Source organism: Rhincodon typus, chromosome 34 (genome assembly GCF_021869965.1).
Source record: "Rhincodon typus isolate 14 chromosome 34, sRhiTyp1.1, whole genome shotgun sequence".
Classification (NCBI taxonomy): Eukaryota; Metazoa; Chordata; class Chondrichthyes; order Orectolobiformes; family Rhincodontidae; genus Rhincodon; species Rhincodon typus.
In genome coordinates this window covers 5,793,068-5,811,933 of record NC_063365.1, presented here as the reverse complement: position 1 = coordinate 5,811,933, position 18,866 = coordinate 5,793,068, and the positions used below count along the sequence as shown (strand labels likewise).

Here is an 18,866-nt window from a genome sequence, read left to right as displayed (position 1 = left end):
CTGTTGATAAGCTGGATCAGGACTGACAGACTCTCTTTAAACTATATCTTTTTTTCTTTTAGAACGTAAGAACTAGGAGCAGGAGTAGGCCGTCTGGCCCTTCGAGCCTGCTCCGCCATTCAATAAAATCATGGCTGATCCTTTCGTGGACTCAGATCCACTTACCCGCGTTCTCATCGTATCCCTTAATTCCTTTATTGTTCAAAAAAAATCTACCTTTTTTTTAAAAGCGTTTACTGAAGTAGCGTCAACGACTTCACTGGGCAAGGACTTCCACAGATTAACAATCCTCTGGGTGAAGAAATTCCTTCTCAGTTCAGTCCTAAATCTGCTCCCTCTAATCTTGAGGCTATGCCCTCTTATCCTTAAGTTGTTCAAAATGGCACCAAATCGTGGCGACAAATGAAAGCTTTTCACTATATTTTATTGTATTCTTACTGTAAAATACACATGACAATAAAATCATTCCTTCACTCGTACCGGAAATGGTCATTGTGTGGCTTTTGTGGTGTGAATATTATTACTGCTACTTGTCAGCCCAAGCCTGGATATTTTACAGATCTTGTTGCATTTGAACATGGATTATTCAGTATCTGAGGAGTTACGAATGATGCTGAACATTGCAAGATCATCAGTAAACATCCCCATTTCTGACCTCATGGCAGAGGGAAGGTCATTGAGGGAAGCAGCTGAAGCTGGTTGGACCTAGGAGGCTATTCCAAGGAACTCCTGCAGAGATGTCCTGGAGCTGAGATGACAGACCTCCAACAACCACGACCATCTAACATATGTGTCAGGTATGACTCCAATCAACAGGGAGTTTGGTCCTTGATTCCCTGTTTTGTTGGGGCTCTTTGATGCCACACTCAGTTGAATGTGGCCTTGACGTCAAGTGCTGTCACTGCCACCTCACCTTTGGAATTCAGCTCTTTTGTCCATGTTTGAGCCAAGGCTGTAACGAAGTCAGGAGCTGAGTGACGCAAACTGGCTAAACAGTGACAGAGCAGGCTATTGCCGAGCAGGTGCTGCTTGATAGCACTGTTAATGACACCTTCCATCACTTCACTTTTGATCAAGAGTAGACTGATGGGTTAGATTTGTCCTGTTTCTGTGTACAGACATACCTGGGCAATGTTCCACGTTGTTGAGTAGATGCCAGTGTTGTAACTGTACTGGAACAGTTTGGCTAGGGGAGCTGCAAGTTCTGGAGCATAAGTCTTCAATACTATTGCCGGAATATTGTCAGGGCCCATAGCCTTTGCAATATCCAGCACCTCCAATTGTTTCTTGATATCACATGGAATGATATTGGCTGAAGACTGGTATCTGTGATGCTGGGGACTACTGGAGGAGGCCAAGATGAATCATCCACTCAGCACTTCTGGCTGAAGATTGCTGTGAATGTTTCAGCCTTATCTGATGTGCTGGGCTCTTCCATCGTTGAGGATAGGGATATTTGTGGAGGCTCTTCCTCCAGCAAGTTGTTTAATTATCCACCAACATTCATGACTGGATATGGCAGGACTGCACAGCTTAGATCTGATCTGTTGGTTTTGGGATTGCTTAACTCTGTCTATCACTTGCTGCTTATGCTGTTTGGCACACAAATAGTCCTCCATGACGGCTTCACCAGGTTGACACGATACTTTTAGGTATGCCTGCTGCTGCTCCTGGCACACCTTCCTGCACTCTCCATTGAACCAGGGTTGATCCCCTGGCTTTATGGGAGTGGTTTAATGGGGAATATGCTGAGATGTGAGGCTGCAGACTGTGCCGGAGCACAATCGGGGATGCCCAGTCTTGAGTTGCTCATTCAATTTAAGTCTGTCCCGGTTAGCACAGTGATAGTGCCACACAACACGATTGATGGTATTCCCAATATGAAGACAGGGCTTTGCCTCTGTTATGTTGATTACTTTCTCTTTAAGTTGAAATTCCAAATCAGGTAGGCACAGGTGAAACTGTGAATAGGAACACTTTTTAGATGCTGACACCTTCACAACCGGCTCTAGACTGAGCCCCTGGCTTCACCCTGCGAGTCACCTGACCAGTCCTCTTAAAGGGGCAGCATCCAATTTACATACACAACAGTCTCCAAAAGGACTGTATGCTGGTCACTCTAACCAATACTGTCTCCGACAGATGCATCTGCAGCTGGCAGATTGGTAAGAATGAGGTCAATTATGTTTTCCCCTCTTGTTAGTTCCCTCACACCCTGCTGCAAATCCACTCTAGCAACTATGTCCTTTAGGATGTGACCAGATTGATCATTAGGGCTGCTGCCAAACCACTTTTGATGGTGGACACTGAAAGCCCCCACCCAGAATACGTTTTGCATCCTTGCCACCCCTTCCTCCAAGTGTTGTTTTAACACGGAGAAGTACTGATTCATAAGCCGACGGAGAAAGGTACATGCTAATCAGCAGGAGGTTTCCTTGCCCAGGTTTAATCTGAAGGCATGTGACTTCAAGAGGTCCAGCGTCAATGTTGAGGACTCATAGGGCAACTCCCTTCTGACTATGTACTACTGTGTTGTCACCTCTACTGGGTCTGCCCTGCCAGTGGAACAGGACATATCCAGGGATGGTGATGATGGTGTCTGGGACATTATCGGTAAGGTATGATTCCATGAGTATGACTGTGTCAGGCTGTTGCTTGACCAGTCTGTGAGACAGCTGTCCCAAATTGGACACTAGCCCCAGATATTAGTAAGGACTTTGCAGGGTGTTCGGGGTTGTTTCTGCCATTGTCTTTTCCGGTGCCTAGGTTGATGCCAGATGGTCTATCCGGTTTCACTTCTTTGTTGAGACTTTGTTACGATTGGTACAACTGAATGGCTTGCTTGGCCATTTCAGAAGGTACTTGCGAGTCACCTACATTGTCTGGAATCACATGTAGACCATACCAGGTGAGAATGGCAGATTTCCTTCTCTGACGTGCATTCGAGAGCCAGGCAGGTTTTCCTGACAATTGATTAGTGGTTTCATGGTCATCAGTTGATTCTTAATTCCAAACTTTTTTACTGAATTCAAATTCCACCATCTGCTATGGCAGGATTTGAACCTGGGTGCCAGAACATTAGTTGAGTTTCTGGATTACAAGTCCAGTAATAATATTACTAGGCTATCACCTCCCCTTAAACTAATATTGGCTCCCTGCTAAGTAATGTCTCAATTTCAAAATTTGCCATCTTTTTCCTTCCAGATTCCTTCATAGCCTCACTTTTCTCCCTAGCTGTATAACAAATACCAGCTATTCAACACTCTTAGACATCTGACCTTGTCCAATTCTGGCCTCTTGAGCATTTCTGATTTTAAATGCTTCTGATTGGCCATGCCTTTGGCTACCAAGGTTTAAGGTCATGAATCCCCTTGCTAAATATAACTGTCTCTCTATCTCATTTTCCTCCTATTATCGTATATAGCCTTTTCTTAAGATACAAGCTGGGATCAGTTACCTATGAGTTTGCTTAGCGAAGCAGGAGGAATATTGAGAAATATCTTCTCCATGAGTTTGGATGAGATAAGAACATCAATCTGGTAATCTTGGTCTGTTAGCACAAGTACTGTGGGCCTGGAAGAACATAAAGAAAATATAATGTCAAGGTTTTTGAGAAGATTTGTAGCTCAAGTTGTTGATGCGGTTGTTGACTCACTCACCGAGCTGCTAAGTTTGTTTGCAGACGTTTTGTTACCATACTAGGTAACATCATCAGCATGCCTCCGGTGAAGCATCTATGTTCTGTCCTGCTTGTTATTTATGTGTCTCAGTTTGCTGGGGTGGGTGGCATCACTTCCGGATTTGTTTCTTGGTGGTTGGTAAATGGGGTCCAGCTCTACACGTTTGTTAATGGAGTTCCAGTTTGAGTGCCAGGCCTCCAAGAATTCTCGTGCATGTCTTTGGTTGGCTTGTCCTAAGGTGGCTACGCTGTTCCAGTCGAATTGGTGTCCCTCTTTGCATGAATTCTGATGGCTACTGGAAGGAAACTAGCCATCAGGATTCATGAACACCAACTAGCTATCAAGACACATGACCAACTATCACTCATTTCAATACACATGTACAAAGAGGGACACCAATTCAACTGGGACAACGTAGCCATCTCAGGACAAGCCAACCAAAGACACGCATGAGAATTCTTGGAAGCCTGGCTCTCAAACTGGAGCTCCATTAACAAACATGTAGAGCTGGACCCCATTTACCACCGACCAAGAAACAAATCCAGAAATGATGCCACCCAACCCAGCAAACCAAGATACACAAAGGACAGAACACCGACACTTCACTGGAGGCCCATTGATGATGTTACCTAGTATGGTGATGAAACGTCTGCAACAAACCTACCAGCTCAGCAAGCAAGTCAACATCCACATAATGTCAAGTTGACAGTTCAAGCCATCTTATTGTTTCCTGCTGACTGACTGGCAATGTGCCTGGGTCTTCTGATATCTCTTCTGGCTAAGTGCACTGTTGACTTTGGTAACTATCAGTACAATCTAATGTAACAGTCTGTGGTTATACAAGATGAATGTGTTTTGGACTGTATCTTTAACTCGAGGTAAAATGATGTAATGAAGAGGCATGTGAAGAGACAAGAATATTATATGGTTTTGTTGGCACTGGGATTGGGTACTCAGGTCATATGTTACCAAAATACCAGATTTTAATATGTGAAAACAAAGGCAGAAGCACACTTTTTGTTTTAGAGACTTTGCACATGGATACAGAGACAGAAACACAGAGAAAGAACAGCAGATGGTGAAATCTGCAGAGGCAAAAAAATGTTTTCTCTATTAGCTATTGGGTAGAATTCTGGAGAAAGCTTGTCCACTGGTTGAATACAAGGAATCCACAACAATTTAAGGATTCTGGAAGCTTGGTGAGGCTGGGAGAAAAAATAACTGGAGTAGGCCATACAGCTGAAAGCCAGCTTGGAAATTTTCAGAGGACTGAGGGAGAGGGTCTTTGAAGTTGCTGGATATTATGACTTGGAAAAACTGGGGGCATGAAACTATAGAGAGCTGGAGAAAATGTACTATAAAATATATACACACACGAATTACTGATTATTTTCAGACATTAATGTGGGTAATCTTTCTGTAGTTTATAACCTTACTTGCTTTGCAAGTAAAGATTAGTTGATATTACTTTTTCTTTGAATATCTGAAAACTGAAATCTTCTTGTGTGATTCCTTTAAATCAGTCACTAAGAATTCAAATTTTTTTGGAAATTATCAGCCTACTACATCAAAACAAAATAGGAGCCCTTCAGGATGTGAATCGAGAGGCTGGGAATGAGTACATTGGAATATGCCAGAGTTTCAATGGCCTAGATTCCCAAACAGTTCCTTTGCACTAACAGGCAGGGTTTCACTAGACATCCTAGTCAGCAATCGTAAGTCAATCTGGCCACGTTTGGAATATGGCAACCTATGACATTATAAATGCCCATCTCTTCAAATACCACTGGTCTATTGATGGATAATTGGAGGTTCTGGTCCTCACCAGGCCATGGAGAATTCTGATGTAATTGACCTGATTTCCAGATAATTCAGCACAAACTTGCTGGTTTACGGCAGGACTATTTCAAAAGACTCACTTTTCGTCCAATTATCTCACCATTTCTGCAAACAGCAATTTTAAACAGAATGAAGAAATATGAAGAACCTTGGTTGCCACAATAAATAGAACTATAAGTAAATTACAATACATGAACAGACCATTTGGCCTCATAGATCTTCGCCAAAGTTTATTATGCCAGTCCAAACAAGACTCCTCTCACTGCATCAGATATTTTTCTTCATATATTTATATATTTATCAAGATATATTTATCTTGCTTTTCGTTAAGTGTATCTCTCTTATTCATCACAACTACTCTACATGGTAGGAAATTTCACATTCCCACAACTCTAATGGAAGGGGTGCTCAGATAAACAAGCCCAAGTGCTTCATCAACCATATTGTATCAAGTGTAAATATTTTATTCGGTCATCAAAATGGTTAACTTGTTTCTCTTTTGCATTATTATTCAGATTAAAATAAATGTCCACAAGCCTCTGTAGTTAACTCAAAAGAAACTCATTTATGGAAGCAAGCTTACTCTTACAGTAAATGGTAACAACTGAGCTCCCGTGTGGAATTAAAGTACAACCCCTTAATCCCTTTGGAGTAGCTTTGGCAGTGCAGATTCAGTGGGTCTTCCGTACTGTATGATTGTACGAAACCAAACACATACATTCATATGAATGGAAAGATGATTCAGCTCTGCCGAAATGATATAGGTTTCATGAGAAATGAAAAGGGAAAACACTCAGTGGTCCAGGAGCCCAAACTTGAAAAGAAAAGAATGGGAAAATTTCTCACAGTACATCCATTTCTTGTCAATGAGATTGAAATGCTAACAGCAGTAGGACTGATGAGATCACCAAATCAGACTTGAGTCCACATCAAAGTCAGTTAGAATTCCTATTTGGCCGTACCAGATTCCCTGACACTGGAAAACCAGCAACCCCAGTCCTCTAGGCATTCTTCAGCACAAAGCCCCTTCTAACCAGTTTGCCTAGCAAAATAACCATTTCTTATCTCTCTTAAAAGTTTGCTTGCTTTCTCTCCATGAAGTCATCTAACCTTTTGTAAAGTCAGTGAACTACAATGCACTACTTTCTATTGGAGGAAATCTGAGAAATTATCCAAATCCTTCCATTTCTTCCAGCCTCCTTCACATAGGTATTTTTAAGGGGTATGTATTCCCAATACTGAGGAAATAAATTCTTCTTGAATGTATTATTAGTTTATCCTCATGGTCTAGCTTTAGATGGCCTAATATACATTGTTCACAATAATCCGTGCTGCTTCTTCTTGTAGGTTTTGAATTTATGCATCCCCAATTTAGTGCTTTGCAACACACTTTCCCATTTATCTTTTATTACGGCTACTATGTTCTAATGTGATGTGGGAACTTTTGGAGATGACTTTTGACAGAATTCTTACCTGTAAAAGATTTTCACAGTGCTATTTGGTAGGCATGGAATACACTGCTGGTAGATACCATTTTCATCAAATTCCAGTTCAGAGCCACAGCTTCCACAGCCAGAGTATGTAAAATGGATTAATGAGCCAAAGATTGCCTCCATTGGAGTAAACGCATCTATTTTGAACAGGGGAATATGGGTAGAATGGGTATTCCACTGCATTGCTACTATATGGGTCTTTAATTGAACATTTCCTGTAAAGAGAGAAGTAGTGGAGATAACTAGCCTGGAATCATAATCAGCCATTAGGAAAATGTTGGAATCTACAATTGAGAAAAACTTAACAATACAATTAGGAAAGCATAGCATGGTTAGAACAAATCAATGTAGTTTTACAAAAGGGAAATCCTGTTTGATAAAGTAGATGAAGGAGAACCAACTTTGTAATCTACAAGGATTTTCAAAAGACATTCAATAAGGTGCCATATAAAAGATCAATACAGAAGAGTTCCTGGATTGGGGAGTGATAGATTAGCATGGAGACAGAATTAGTTCAAAGATTAGAAACAAAACGTAAGGATAAATGGAACATTTTCAGGTGATTTGTGGAATGCTGCAAGGATCAATGCTGGGTCTCAACTATTTATAATCTAAATTTATGACTACACAGTTATGTTTGTTAACTGTCCAAATCTAGGTGGAAATACAAGCTGCAAACAGGGCACAAAGAAATTGCAAAAAGATAAGACAGGTTAAATGAATGGGCAATGAAGTCCATTTGTTGATGGAGTATAATGTGAGAAGGGCCACTTTGACCACATGAATAGAAAAGCAGAACATTTTTTTAGAAAGTGTACACTTACGTGTGTTAATGTTCAGAGAAGCATACATATTATCATGGTAGAAACACAAAGATTTAGCATATGGGTAGAGCAAAGTAAGCAAATGGAATGTTGGCTTTTACGACAAGGGGTGCAATGCACAAGAATAAAGAAGTTTTGCCACAGCTGTAAGGAGCTTTATTCCAGATATGCTCTCAAAAACTGATAGCAGTTTGGATATTTGTGTCTCAGGAAGGATAGCCTTGTAATGGAGACAACATAACAAAGGTTTATTAGATTGGTCTCTTGTATGAATTGGTTGTCCTGTGCTAAGGAGCTGAATAAATTGGGTCTATATTCTTTAGTGTTCAGAAAAGTGAAAGGTAATCTTATTGAAATACTCCAAATTATGATGGGACCTGACAGATGCTGAGATGTTGTTTCTCCTAGCTGGGGAATCTAGAACAAAGAGGCACAATCTCAGGACAAAAGAAAAATCATTTGAAATGGAGATGATGAGAAATGTTTTCACGTAAACATTTGTGAATATTTGGAATATTCTATATCACCGATAATGTTGCAAATCCTGTGTCAAAATTACATATGGACATACAAAATAGTAGCAGACCATTTGGAAACTCAAGCCTGCTCTACCGCATGAGATCATAACTGATGTGTTTGTATTCTGAATTCCACATTTCTATCTACTCCCAATAACCTTTAAGACTCCTGCCTCACAAGAATTTATCTACCTCTGCCTTAAAAATTTTGAATGATCCAGCCTCCACTCTCTCCTGAGATACAGATCCAAATGGAGGAAAAAAAACTCATCTCCGTCCTAAAAGGGTGACCACTCAACCTACCTATATTCATTTGCAACCACCTCTCTTCATCCCAACATGCTTGTATCTATTTTGGTATCCAAATTTAGCCACCATCTGCAATCTGACCCCACTACCAAAGACATTTTTCCCTCCCCACCCTTATCTGCTTTCTGGAGGCACCACTCTCTCCGTGACTCCCTCGTCCGCTCCACACTCCCCACCAGCCCCACCACCTCCTGCACTTTTCCCTGCAACCGCAGGAAGTGCTACACCTGCCCCTACACCTCCCCCCTCACCCCTATCCCAGGCCCCAAGAAGACCTTCCACATCAAACACATGTTCACCTGCACATCTGCTAAGTGGTATATTGTATCCGCTGTTCCCGATGTGGTCTCCTCTACATCGGGGAAACCATGTGGAGGCTTGGGGACCGCTTTGTGGAACACCTACACTCGGTTCGCAACAAACAACTGCACCTCCCAGTCACGAACCATTTCAACTCCCCCTCCTACTTCTGAGACGACATGTCCATCCTGGGCCTCCTGCAGTGCCACAACGATGCCACCCGAAGGTTGCAGGAACAGCACCTGTTCGCTTGGGAACACTGCAGCCCAATGGTATCAATGTGGACTTCACAAGCTTCAAAATCTCCCTTCCCCCGACCGCATCCCAAAACCAGCCCAGCTTGTCCCTGCCTCCCTAACCTGTCCTTCCTCCTACTTATCCCCTCCTCCCACCTCAAGCCCCACCCCCATCTCCTACCTACCAGCCTCATCCTGCCCCCTTGACCTGTCCGTCCTCCCTGGACTGACCTATCCACCCCCAACTCACCACCTGCACTCACCGTGCTGGCTCCACCCCACCTCTTTGACCTGTCTGTCTCCTCTCCACCTCTCTCCTCCTTTATCCATCTTCTATCAACCTCCCCCTCTCTCCTTATTTATTTCAGAATCCCCTTCCCCTCCCCCATTTCTGAAGAAGGGTCCAGACCCAAAATGTCAGCTTTCCTGCTCTTCTGATGCTGCTTAACCTGCTGTGTTCATCCAGCTCTACACCTTGTTATCTCAGATTCTGCAGCATCTGCAGTTCCTACTATCTCTGAAACATGGGACAGCCCACTGATATTCTATAATTGGATTTCCAAAAGGCATATAAAAAGTCACTGTGCAAAGTAGAAGAGCATGATGTAGTAGGTAACATACTAACATGGGATGAAGATTGGCTGACTGACAGAAAACAGACAGCATGCAAAAATGTGTTTTTTTTTTCTGATTGACAGGATGTGATGAGTGGAGTCCGCAGCTATCTGTACTTAAGCTCAACTTCTTATAATTTGTATCAATAACAAAAATGAGATCAATGAAGGCAAGGTAGCTAAATCTGCTGATGATACCAAGATAGGTTAGAAAATATGTTGAAAACAGGACATAAGGATGCTGCAGTCCAATGTAGATAACTTGACTGAATAGGCAGAAATCTGGCTGATGGAGTATAATGTGAAGTTGTTCACCTTGGCAGCAAGAATAAAAAAGCAGAATATTACCTAATTGGAGAATAACAATAAAGTTCCTAGGTATAAAGACATCCAGGTGTTTTAGTGTGAGTCACAAACACTACAGTGATGAATAGCAAGCAATTAAGAAGGGCAATGGAATGTTATTCTTTTTATTATTGAGAAGAATTGGACATAAATGCAAGGACGTTCTCCTTCAGTTATACAGAGTTTTGGTGAAACTATAATTCTGTCCAGTATGGTCTTTTTATTTAGAGTAGAATGTAAATGTGTTCAAGACTGTTCCGAGCAAGTTTACTAGATTGATATTTGGAATTGGCAGATTACTTCATGAAGAAAGGCTAGACAGACTGGGCTTGTATTCACTGGAGTTTAGAACGTTGAGGGATGATTTGATTAAAAAATTTAAGATCCTGAACTGTCTTGACGAAATGGACATTGAAATAATATTTCCTCTTGTGGGTGAGTATAGATTAGGGGATAAAAAAAATGAAAGAACTGCAGATGCTGTAAATCAGAAAACAAAACAGAAATTGCTCGAAAAGCTCAGCAGGTCTGGCAGCATCTGTGAAGGAAGAACACAGTTAATGTTTCGGGTCCAGTGACCCTTCCTCAGAACTGACTAGGGGATGCAGTTTTAAAATTAGTGTTTGCTTTTTAAGGACTTATATGAGGAAAAATTTAAAAGTTGAGATATTTTGGAAATCCATCTTTGAAGGTGGTAGAAGTGGGAGTTACTGAAAATTTTTAAGGCAGAGGAGCCAGATTGTTAGATAATGGAATCAAGGTTATCAGGAGTCAATGGGTATGTGAAATTAAACACACCAGCAGATCAACAATGACCTTACTGAGTGGCAGAGCAGAAGGGCTGAAGGGCTGAATGCTCCTAATTTGTATGTTTAAAGAAGGTGGAAGGAAACTGGCAAAGACAAGGGCATGAGATTGATGTTATGAAAACATGCAGCCAGCAAGAAGTCAAGGAGCATTTATCCCTACTCTCTGCTTCCTGTTGGTAAGCCAATCCTGTATCCACAGTACCAAATCGCATGCAGATTATCCATGAACTCTTATCTTATACCGTAACAATTCATGTAGTACCTTTTAGAAATTCAGATGTCCTACATCTGCTGTCTCCTCTTTAGCCATCCAGCTCATTGTATTCTCAGAGGACCCCAATAAACTTGTCAAACATGGTTTCCCTTTCACAAAACCATGCCAACTCTGCCTGATTGTATTATGATTTCCTAAGTGTCATACTAATTGTCTCCTTAATAATGGATTCTAACATTTTCCCTATTATAAATGTTAGGCTAATTGGTCTGTAGAGTTCAGCTTACAATCAAGATTTTTTCTTAATTCGTTCATGGGATGTGGGCATTGCTGACTGGGTCAGCATTTACTGCCTATTCCCAAATGCCCTTGAACTAAGTGGCTTGGACGGTTAAAAGTCAACTACATTTCAGTGGATCTGGAGTCATATGTATGTCAGACATGGCAAGGATAGCACATTTGGTTTCCTAAAGGACATTAGTGAACCATATGGTATTTACAACAATTGAAATGGTTAAATGATCACCATTAGGAAGGATATTATTAAATTGGAGAGGGTTCAGAGAAGATTTACCAAGATGTTTCTGGGACTGGAGGGTTTGAGTTATAAGGAGAGGTTGGACTTTTTTCACTGAAGTGTAGGAGGTTGAGGGGTGACCTAAGAAGTTTATAAAACCAAGAGGGGCATAGATAAGGTGAATAGCAAAAGTCTTTTCTCTAGGGTGGGGGGAGTTCAAGAATAGGGAGCATATTTTTAAGTTGAGAGGAGAAAGATTTAAAGGGATCTGAGCGGCAACTTTTTCACACAGAGAGTGGTTCTTATGTGTAATGAACTGCCAGAAGAAGTGGTAGATGCTGGTATAGATACAACATTTAAAATAAACTTGGATAGGTACATGAATAGGAAAGGTTTAGAGGGATATTGGCCAAACGCAGGCAAGTGGGACTAGTTTAGTTTGGGAAACTTGGTCGGCACAGATGAGTTGGATTTAAGGATCTGCTTCCATGCTGTATGACTCTATGACCCTATTAGACTAGCTTTTAACTCCTGATATTTTTATTGCTTTTAAGTTGAATAATACTGTGCGCAAATTGGCTGCAATGCTTTCTACAATACAAGAGTATTTCATTCACTGTAAAATACTTTGGGACATTGTGACACTGTCAAAGATGGTACATAAATTCAAGATACTTTTCGTCAGAACTCCAGGGTGAGGATTGAGAGTTTTACTGACATTCATGTTATGCGCCTACACACAAAAATGAGCTATGTTAGACAAGGTGCCTGAAACAAGGTAGGGGGAAAAATTGGAGTGATGATTGTCATTTAAAAAATGTTTAACCTCACTCTTAACCAAAAGTTGTCATTCAGTGACCCTTGGTTACGATACTGTCGTCCATTAAATGGCTATGTACGCACCTGAATACCTGGAGTGTAGCAGGGTGGAAAGGTCCATTACTTTAATAGATGCTGCCTCACTGGATTGGTATTTGTTCCTGAATGCAATGGCTCTTGCATCATCATCAAACAGGCACTCGCAGGATGACCAAGGTGTGGTGTGCAGTTCTAGGTCTCCAGTGATAGAATTTTGAAAGACAAGCAGATTTTGGAAGTCCCAAACATGACCTGAAATACCAGGGAATGCAGCATTGATAATAACAATCAATACAATGGTAAATAGAAGCTAACACATTAACTGGATAGTGACAGTAGAAATGTAGCACTTTCAACCAGAACTGGAAATCAAAGGGACAATGTCCAGTCTGCAATGAGTTAATTGATCTGTGCCTGGGTTAGTTAGTGCAGCTTATTGATTGGAAAACTCAGTCATGAATACTGGACTTGGTCAAATGCCAGTGGTTTCTGCAGTTACACTTTATGAGGACAAGGTTCAGCAAGTCTGTGCATTTGCCACTCGCCTCTTAGTTAAATGGTTTGATAACTCTCAGTATTTTGATTTAACAAACAAGAAACAGCAGCTTCAGAATTATTGGAAGAAAATTGGGAAGGAAAATAGGCTCTCTATTAATGATCTTTACACAGCAGCACTTATTGACTATTCATCACTCCTTACCAAAACTGTCCTTCATTACGTGGAGTCCATTCACAGATCCATCCCTAATTACACCTGAGAAAGCCTTAATGAACTTCCCTCTGTCACTCCAAACACACACACTCCACTAATTTCCCTCTGTTACTCCTTAAACACAGTCTATCATTCTCCCTCAGTCACTCCTTACAGACACTTCCAATCATTGAACTTTGGTAATTTCTTGCACACACTATCTATCTAAATCCTCCCTGATTCCATACAGTGTCCAACATTCTTCGTTTGTCACTCCCTAATTTAGATGCTGTGCTTTTCTTACCCAATTTCTTTTGAATCCGAGAGTGCCAGGCAATCTTACTTCCCCAAAGCGTCAAGGTGCTTGGGTGACCTTTGACTTGCTCCACACTCAGCACCATCTTCTGTTGTTTCTTTCCACAGTATGTGTAGGTGTTCTCTGCATTGAGGTAATGATACATTATACAGTGCACCACTAGCTGCAGTAACACACAACTACTTCATTGAACAGAACCACCAAATAATGTAAGAGTTTGAATCTGTATGTTAATGACCCATGTTCAGATATCAAATGATATTGGACAAACAGACAATTTGTAGCTGAGTCACTGGGTAGCATTCAGAAATGGTAAATCTGGCTGATTCAGATTATTTGCATGTCCCTAATCTTTCATGGCTCCTGCCCTCCATAAACTTTCCACACTCTGACCTTTTGTTCTTTTATGTAGATTACACAATATCTAAAACTGAAAACTATGCAAGGCTTAACTTAAAAATGTCACCGGACCCGAAACGTTAACTCTGTTTTCTCCTCCACAGATGCTGCCAGACCTGCTGAGCTTTTCCAGCAACTTTGTTTTTGTTCCTGATTTACAGCATCTGCAGTTCTTTTGGTTTTTAAAAATGTCGCTAATGTGATGAAGACTTGCTTTAGTAGAATAAATGTCAGAATAAATTTTGAACTCTTGAATTAAAATGTTTTTCACCAAAAAGCAATTTTTCTCAGAACTGGAGGGCATACTAGTCTTTTATCTGGTCAAAGCTCCAAGTTTGAAGGAAAAACATCTACATTTTTGTAGTGCTTTTTGTGGCCACAGGGTGCCCCAAAGTGTTTTACAGTCAATGAAGTACTTTAGAAGTGTAATCACTGTTGTAAGTAGGGAACCAAAACAGCAAGCCACTAGTAGCAATATGACAATGACCTGGTAGTCTGTTTAAAAGGTCACAGAATGATGTTGATTTAAGAGTTAACTATAGAATCAGGGAATGGTCTCTTGTGCATCTCCTATTACCTTCGACCACTCCATTAGAAGCCATGACTTCAGTTAGCTGGAATTCTCTTAAGTCTCATGTTTTTTCTTTAGGTCATTCCTTAACATCTATCTTTTTGATCAAATGTCTTGCCACCTGTGCTGGTATTTCCTTAAATGTTGTATTTTCTCCAATAACACTGTTGTGCAGGAAAATAAACTAAGTAAAACAGCTATACAAATGTAAGTTGTTGTTCTTTATCAGTGTTCTATTCTCCAGCAGTGATGTTCTTCGCCATGATAGCCATGATGTGGAACTGCTGGTGTTGGACTGGGGTGCACAAAGTCAGAAATCACATGACACTAGGTGACAGTCCAACAGGTTTATTTGAAAACACAAGCTTTTGAAGTCTCAGTCTAACACCTGAAGCAGGACTGAGGCTCCAAAAGCTTTTGTTTTCTAATAAACTTGTTGGACTGTAACCTGGTGTCGTGTGATTTCTGACTTTGCCATGATAAGGGTTTTAAAAAAAACTTTTGCTCTGAATATCACATGGTAGCCAACCATTGATAGGATAGGCATATCATAGAACAACAGACCGATCACTTGTTAAGGAAATCAACAACAACAATATGAATTTATTTTATACCTTTTTAATGTAGCAAAATGTTCCAAATAACTTTCAGGAGTGACATGTTAAAAGAATCTTGACAGCAAGGCACATAAGGAGTTATTAGAATAGATTATCAAAAACCTGGACAGAGGTCTAATGTCTAAAATGTTTGACAAATCAGCAATGATTGATTTCCAGTCTATGCTGAATTAGTTGCCTCTTAGATTAGAATTAGCTTGAGAAGGTTGAAGTACCTGAATTTACACCGCTTAGTGCTGTTTGGAGAAGACAATGTATAATGCTATCCACAGTTAAACATCTTGCTAAACTCGCTAGTGCTTATGCATAAGTCATAGTTGCTTTGAGTTAGGTTCTACGGTAGGAGGCAGAAGTGTCTGTAGAATGTGGACCTCTTGCTCCATCAGGAGAGAAAGGAAGCTAACATCAGAAAAAGAAGTGGGAAAAATTAGAGGGCACAGACCTGACATCACAGTGATGAGGACAACTTTGAGTCGTGCGTGTACTACCATGCCTGGTTGCAGTTCATTAATGTTCACATATTGCATGGGCCCTAGGCACTGATAGGTTGTGGGTTCCACAATCAAAAGGTGGGAGTGCTGAGCTGAAATATATGCTATGAGCTCCTTCAATATCCCTGTGTTCACAGTTTGGGACCCTTTAGAGATAAAACATTAGGAAAAGTTAGCTCATACATAAATATCTAACACACAAAATTAACATGATAAAGCTTCACAATTAAACTGACACCAATCTTGAACCACTAGTACTAGGATTGATGGGAGACAGTCATATCATATTACAAGGATTAGGGGTCAAACTGACAGAACAGGGCTTCTGTTGAACGTTACAAGCCCGATTTTGCTAACAGACATTGGGAGTTTTCAAATGACTTCTGGATTGTGTAACTCAATCCAGTGTTTTTAATTTGGATGACATCACTCAACCAGTCCCTTCAACAGCAACGTATGAGGATAACCTGACCAAATTTTAATTTGATTCAGAATCTCAATAAACAATTACATCTGTGCGCCCGAATCATGATCACAATTTTAAGACTGCCTGAACCCTAGTCTCGACAACCAGAAAGATGCTGAAAACCCACCTTCAATACCTTGACCCATCCTGAATTCCTGTCTCAATATCCAGGAGTGCTCTGAACCTCAGTGTTAACATCCAGACAAGTAATGGATCCCAGTCTCAATACCCAGTTTTATCCTAAACCATAGATTATACCCAACCTATACCCCCCAGATGCGTTCTAAACCGCAATCTTGACACCCAGACTCTCCCTAATTTCCAATCTCAGCATCTGGTCTCATTCTAACCTCAGTCTCAACATTAAAACTCATCTTGAATCTTAACCTGGCTAACAGCTTGTGCCACTCACCCTGAACTCTAGCTCTGAATAACAATTACATTTATTGATCCTTAATTTTCACGTTCTTACCCTTGCCAAAACATTACCTGTAAAAAGGATTAATCCACCAGGAATTCAACAGACTAAATCACAAATTATTGGATTGACATCAAGGTTATAGGCAGGACTGTAAGGTTTCATTATTAGTATTAGATAGCATTACAGAAATAGAAACAGGGGTAGATCATAAGCCTCTCTAGCTTGCACCACCATTCAGTATGATAACAGGTGATCTTCGGACTTCAACTCCACTGTCCCATCTGCTCCTTAAAATCCTTGATTTCTTGTGAGACGGAAATGCAGCCTTAAATGTATTCAATGATGGAGTTTTTCAAGGCACTATTGTAATAGCCTGAGTCATACTGACAATGGCACTGACTCTGGGAAGCTTCACCCAGCTTGGTGCAATTACCCTTTCTATTAGGCTGTATTTGCTGCCATTGCAACTGCAGGGAGCACAGACAACACCCACGCAGCCACACTGAATATGATGTAACTGCCAGCAGTGCCGTAGCAAGGTGCCTGCATCAAAAATAAGAATATTAAATCAGTGTTCTTTTCAAATATTTTAAATTAATTCAAATCCTGGGATTGCGAGTTGCTTACTGCTCCATTTGTAACACATGATGCTCATGTTCCCAATCCTCGATTCAGTATTGTCTTGCAGTTAATTTTAAGCAATGAGAGAGTTAGGTGGTAGTGACACGCAGTGAGGATTAGGAGTGAGTCAACCACGGATTTAGTAAGTGAGGTGGCTGAGGGGTACTGAATAGGGAATTGGGACATCAAGTGAAATGGTGAGTGGGAGAATGAAGCTGAGTGGAGGAGTCAAATAGAATGGGAAGGAGAGGAGGGAGCTCAGGATGCTGAGTGAAACTGGAGAGCGGAGGAGTGAATGGGTGAGCAGGGAGCTGAACATGCTGAGTGAAGGAGAGTGGAGGAGTTAATGGGTGAGCAGGGAGCTGAGGAATCTGAGTGAAGGAGAATGGAGGAGTGAATAGGCGAGCAGGGAGCTGAGGATGCCGAGTGAAACCAGACAACGGAGAAGTGAACGGGCGAGCGGGGAGCTGAGTGAAACCGGAGAGCGGAGAAGTGAATGGGCGAGCAGGGAGCTGAGCATGCTGAATGAAACCGGAAAGCAGAGGAGTGATTGGGCGAGCAGGGAGCTGAGGATGCTGAGTGAAGGAGAGTGGAGGAGTTAATGGATGAGCAGGGAGCTGAGGACGCTAAGTGAATGGGTGAGCAGGGAGCTGAGGATGCTGGGTGAAGGAGAGTGGAGGAGTGAATGGGTGAGCAGGGAGCTGAGGATGCTGGGTGAAGGAGAGTGGAGGAGTGAATGGGTGAGCAGGGAGCTGAGGATGCTGTGTAAAACCAGACAGCAGAGGAATGAATGGGTGAGCTGGGGGTGCTGAGTGAAGGAGAGTCGTGGAGTGAATGGGTGAGCAGGGAGATGAGGATGCTGAGTGAAGGAGAGCGGAGGAGTGAATAGGTGAGCAGGGAGCTGAGGATGTTGAGTGAAGGAGAGTGGAGGAGTGAATAGGTGAGCAGGAAGCGGAGGATGTTGACTGAAACTGGAGAGCAGAGGAATGAATGAGTGAGCTGAGGATGCTGAGTGAAGGAGAGTGGAGGAGTTAGTGGGAGCTGAGAATGCTGAGTGAAGGAGAGTGGAGGAGTAAATGGGGGAGTAGGGAGCTGAGGATGCTGAGTGAAGTGGCAGAGTGCACACTGAGCAGAACTTCAAGTGCAATGAGAATGGCAACGTTTCCTTGGTTGTCAGTGGTACCATGCATCCACATATAGATGGAGTTGGAGGTGGCTTCCAGTTCCAAGTCAATATCAATGATGGTGACAATGCCAGCATCCTCCACCAGTGCGGGGGCAGCAGATACTCTGGGTTCAGATGGTGCTCATAAATCATTCAAGTTTTTCTATCTCAGTACCAGACTCTCTGGCAAAAATACTCCAGTTTTTGGTAAAATGCTGTGCAATATGCTGCATTTGACAGCCCCGAAGTGCTAATATCCCTGTTTTCTCATTACTAACACATCACCTACATTGAGCAATTTGAATCTGCAGGCAAGGTCCCAGCTTGATCATTTTGCTCCTTGGGGTGGACTGCAACAACTCTTCTCCCTGCCATTGGTTGCAATGTACAACGACATCTGAAAGGGCAGAAACATAAATAAATCCCCAATCAAAACAAAGGAACCTTGATAACACAGTGTGGAGCTGGAGGAACACAGCAGGCCAGGCAGCATCAGAGGAGCAGGAAACTTGACGTTTCAGGTTTCAGAAATTTTTGAAGAAGAGTCCCAAA

The 18,866-nt window shown here is 41.7% G+C and overlaps 1 protein-coding gene and 1 long non-coding RNA gene across 6 annotated transcripts in view; one reads left to right on the top strand and one right to left on the bottom strand.

The window, feature by feature from the left end:
* Nucleotides 1-18,866, bottom strand: part of shld2 (shieldin complex subunit 2) — a 97,202-nt gene that overhangs the window by 16,931 nt on the left and 61,405 nt on the right. For 3 of the 5 annotated variants that reach the window (XM_048616379.1, XM_048616376.1, XM_020518332.2), the window contains 6 exons: nt 18,604-18,711; nt 15,593-15,787; nt 13,552-13,686; nt 12,602-12,808; nt 6,993-7,227; nt 3,458-3,573 (listed from right to left, as the gene is read on the bottom strand). In XM_048616379.1, coding sequence (XP_048472336.1) covers nt 3,458-3,573; nt 6,993-7,227; nt 12,602-12,808; nt 13,552-13,686; nt 15,593-15,787; nt 18,604-18,711 — 996 coding nt within the window. The remainder of the gene's footprint in view (nt 1-3,457; nt 3,574-6,992; nt 7,228-12,601; nt 12,809-13,551; nt 13,687-15,592; nt 15,788-18,603; nt 18,712-18,866) is intronic. The other 2 variants (XM_048616377.1, XM_048616378.1) reach the window with 2 other exon arrangements.
* The window catches only part of LOC125486868, a 90,025-nt gene that overhangs the window by 19,617 nt on the left and 51,542 nt on the right, over nt 1-18,866 (top strand). The window lies entirely within an intron of this gene.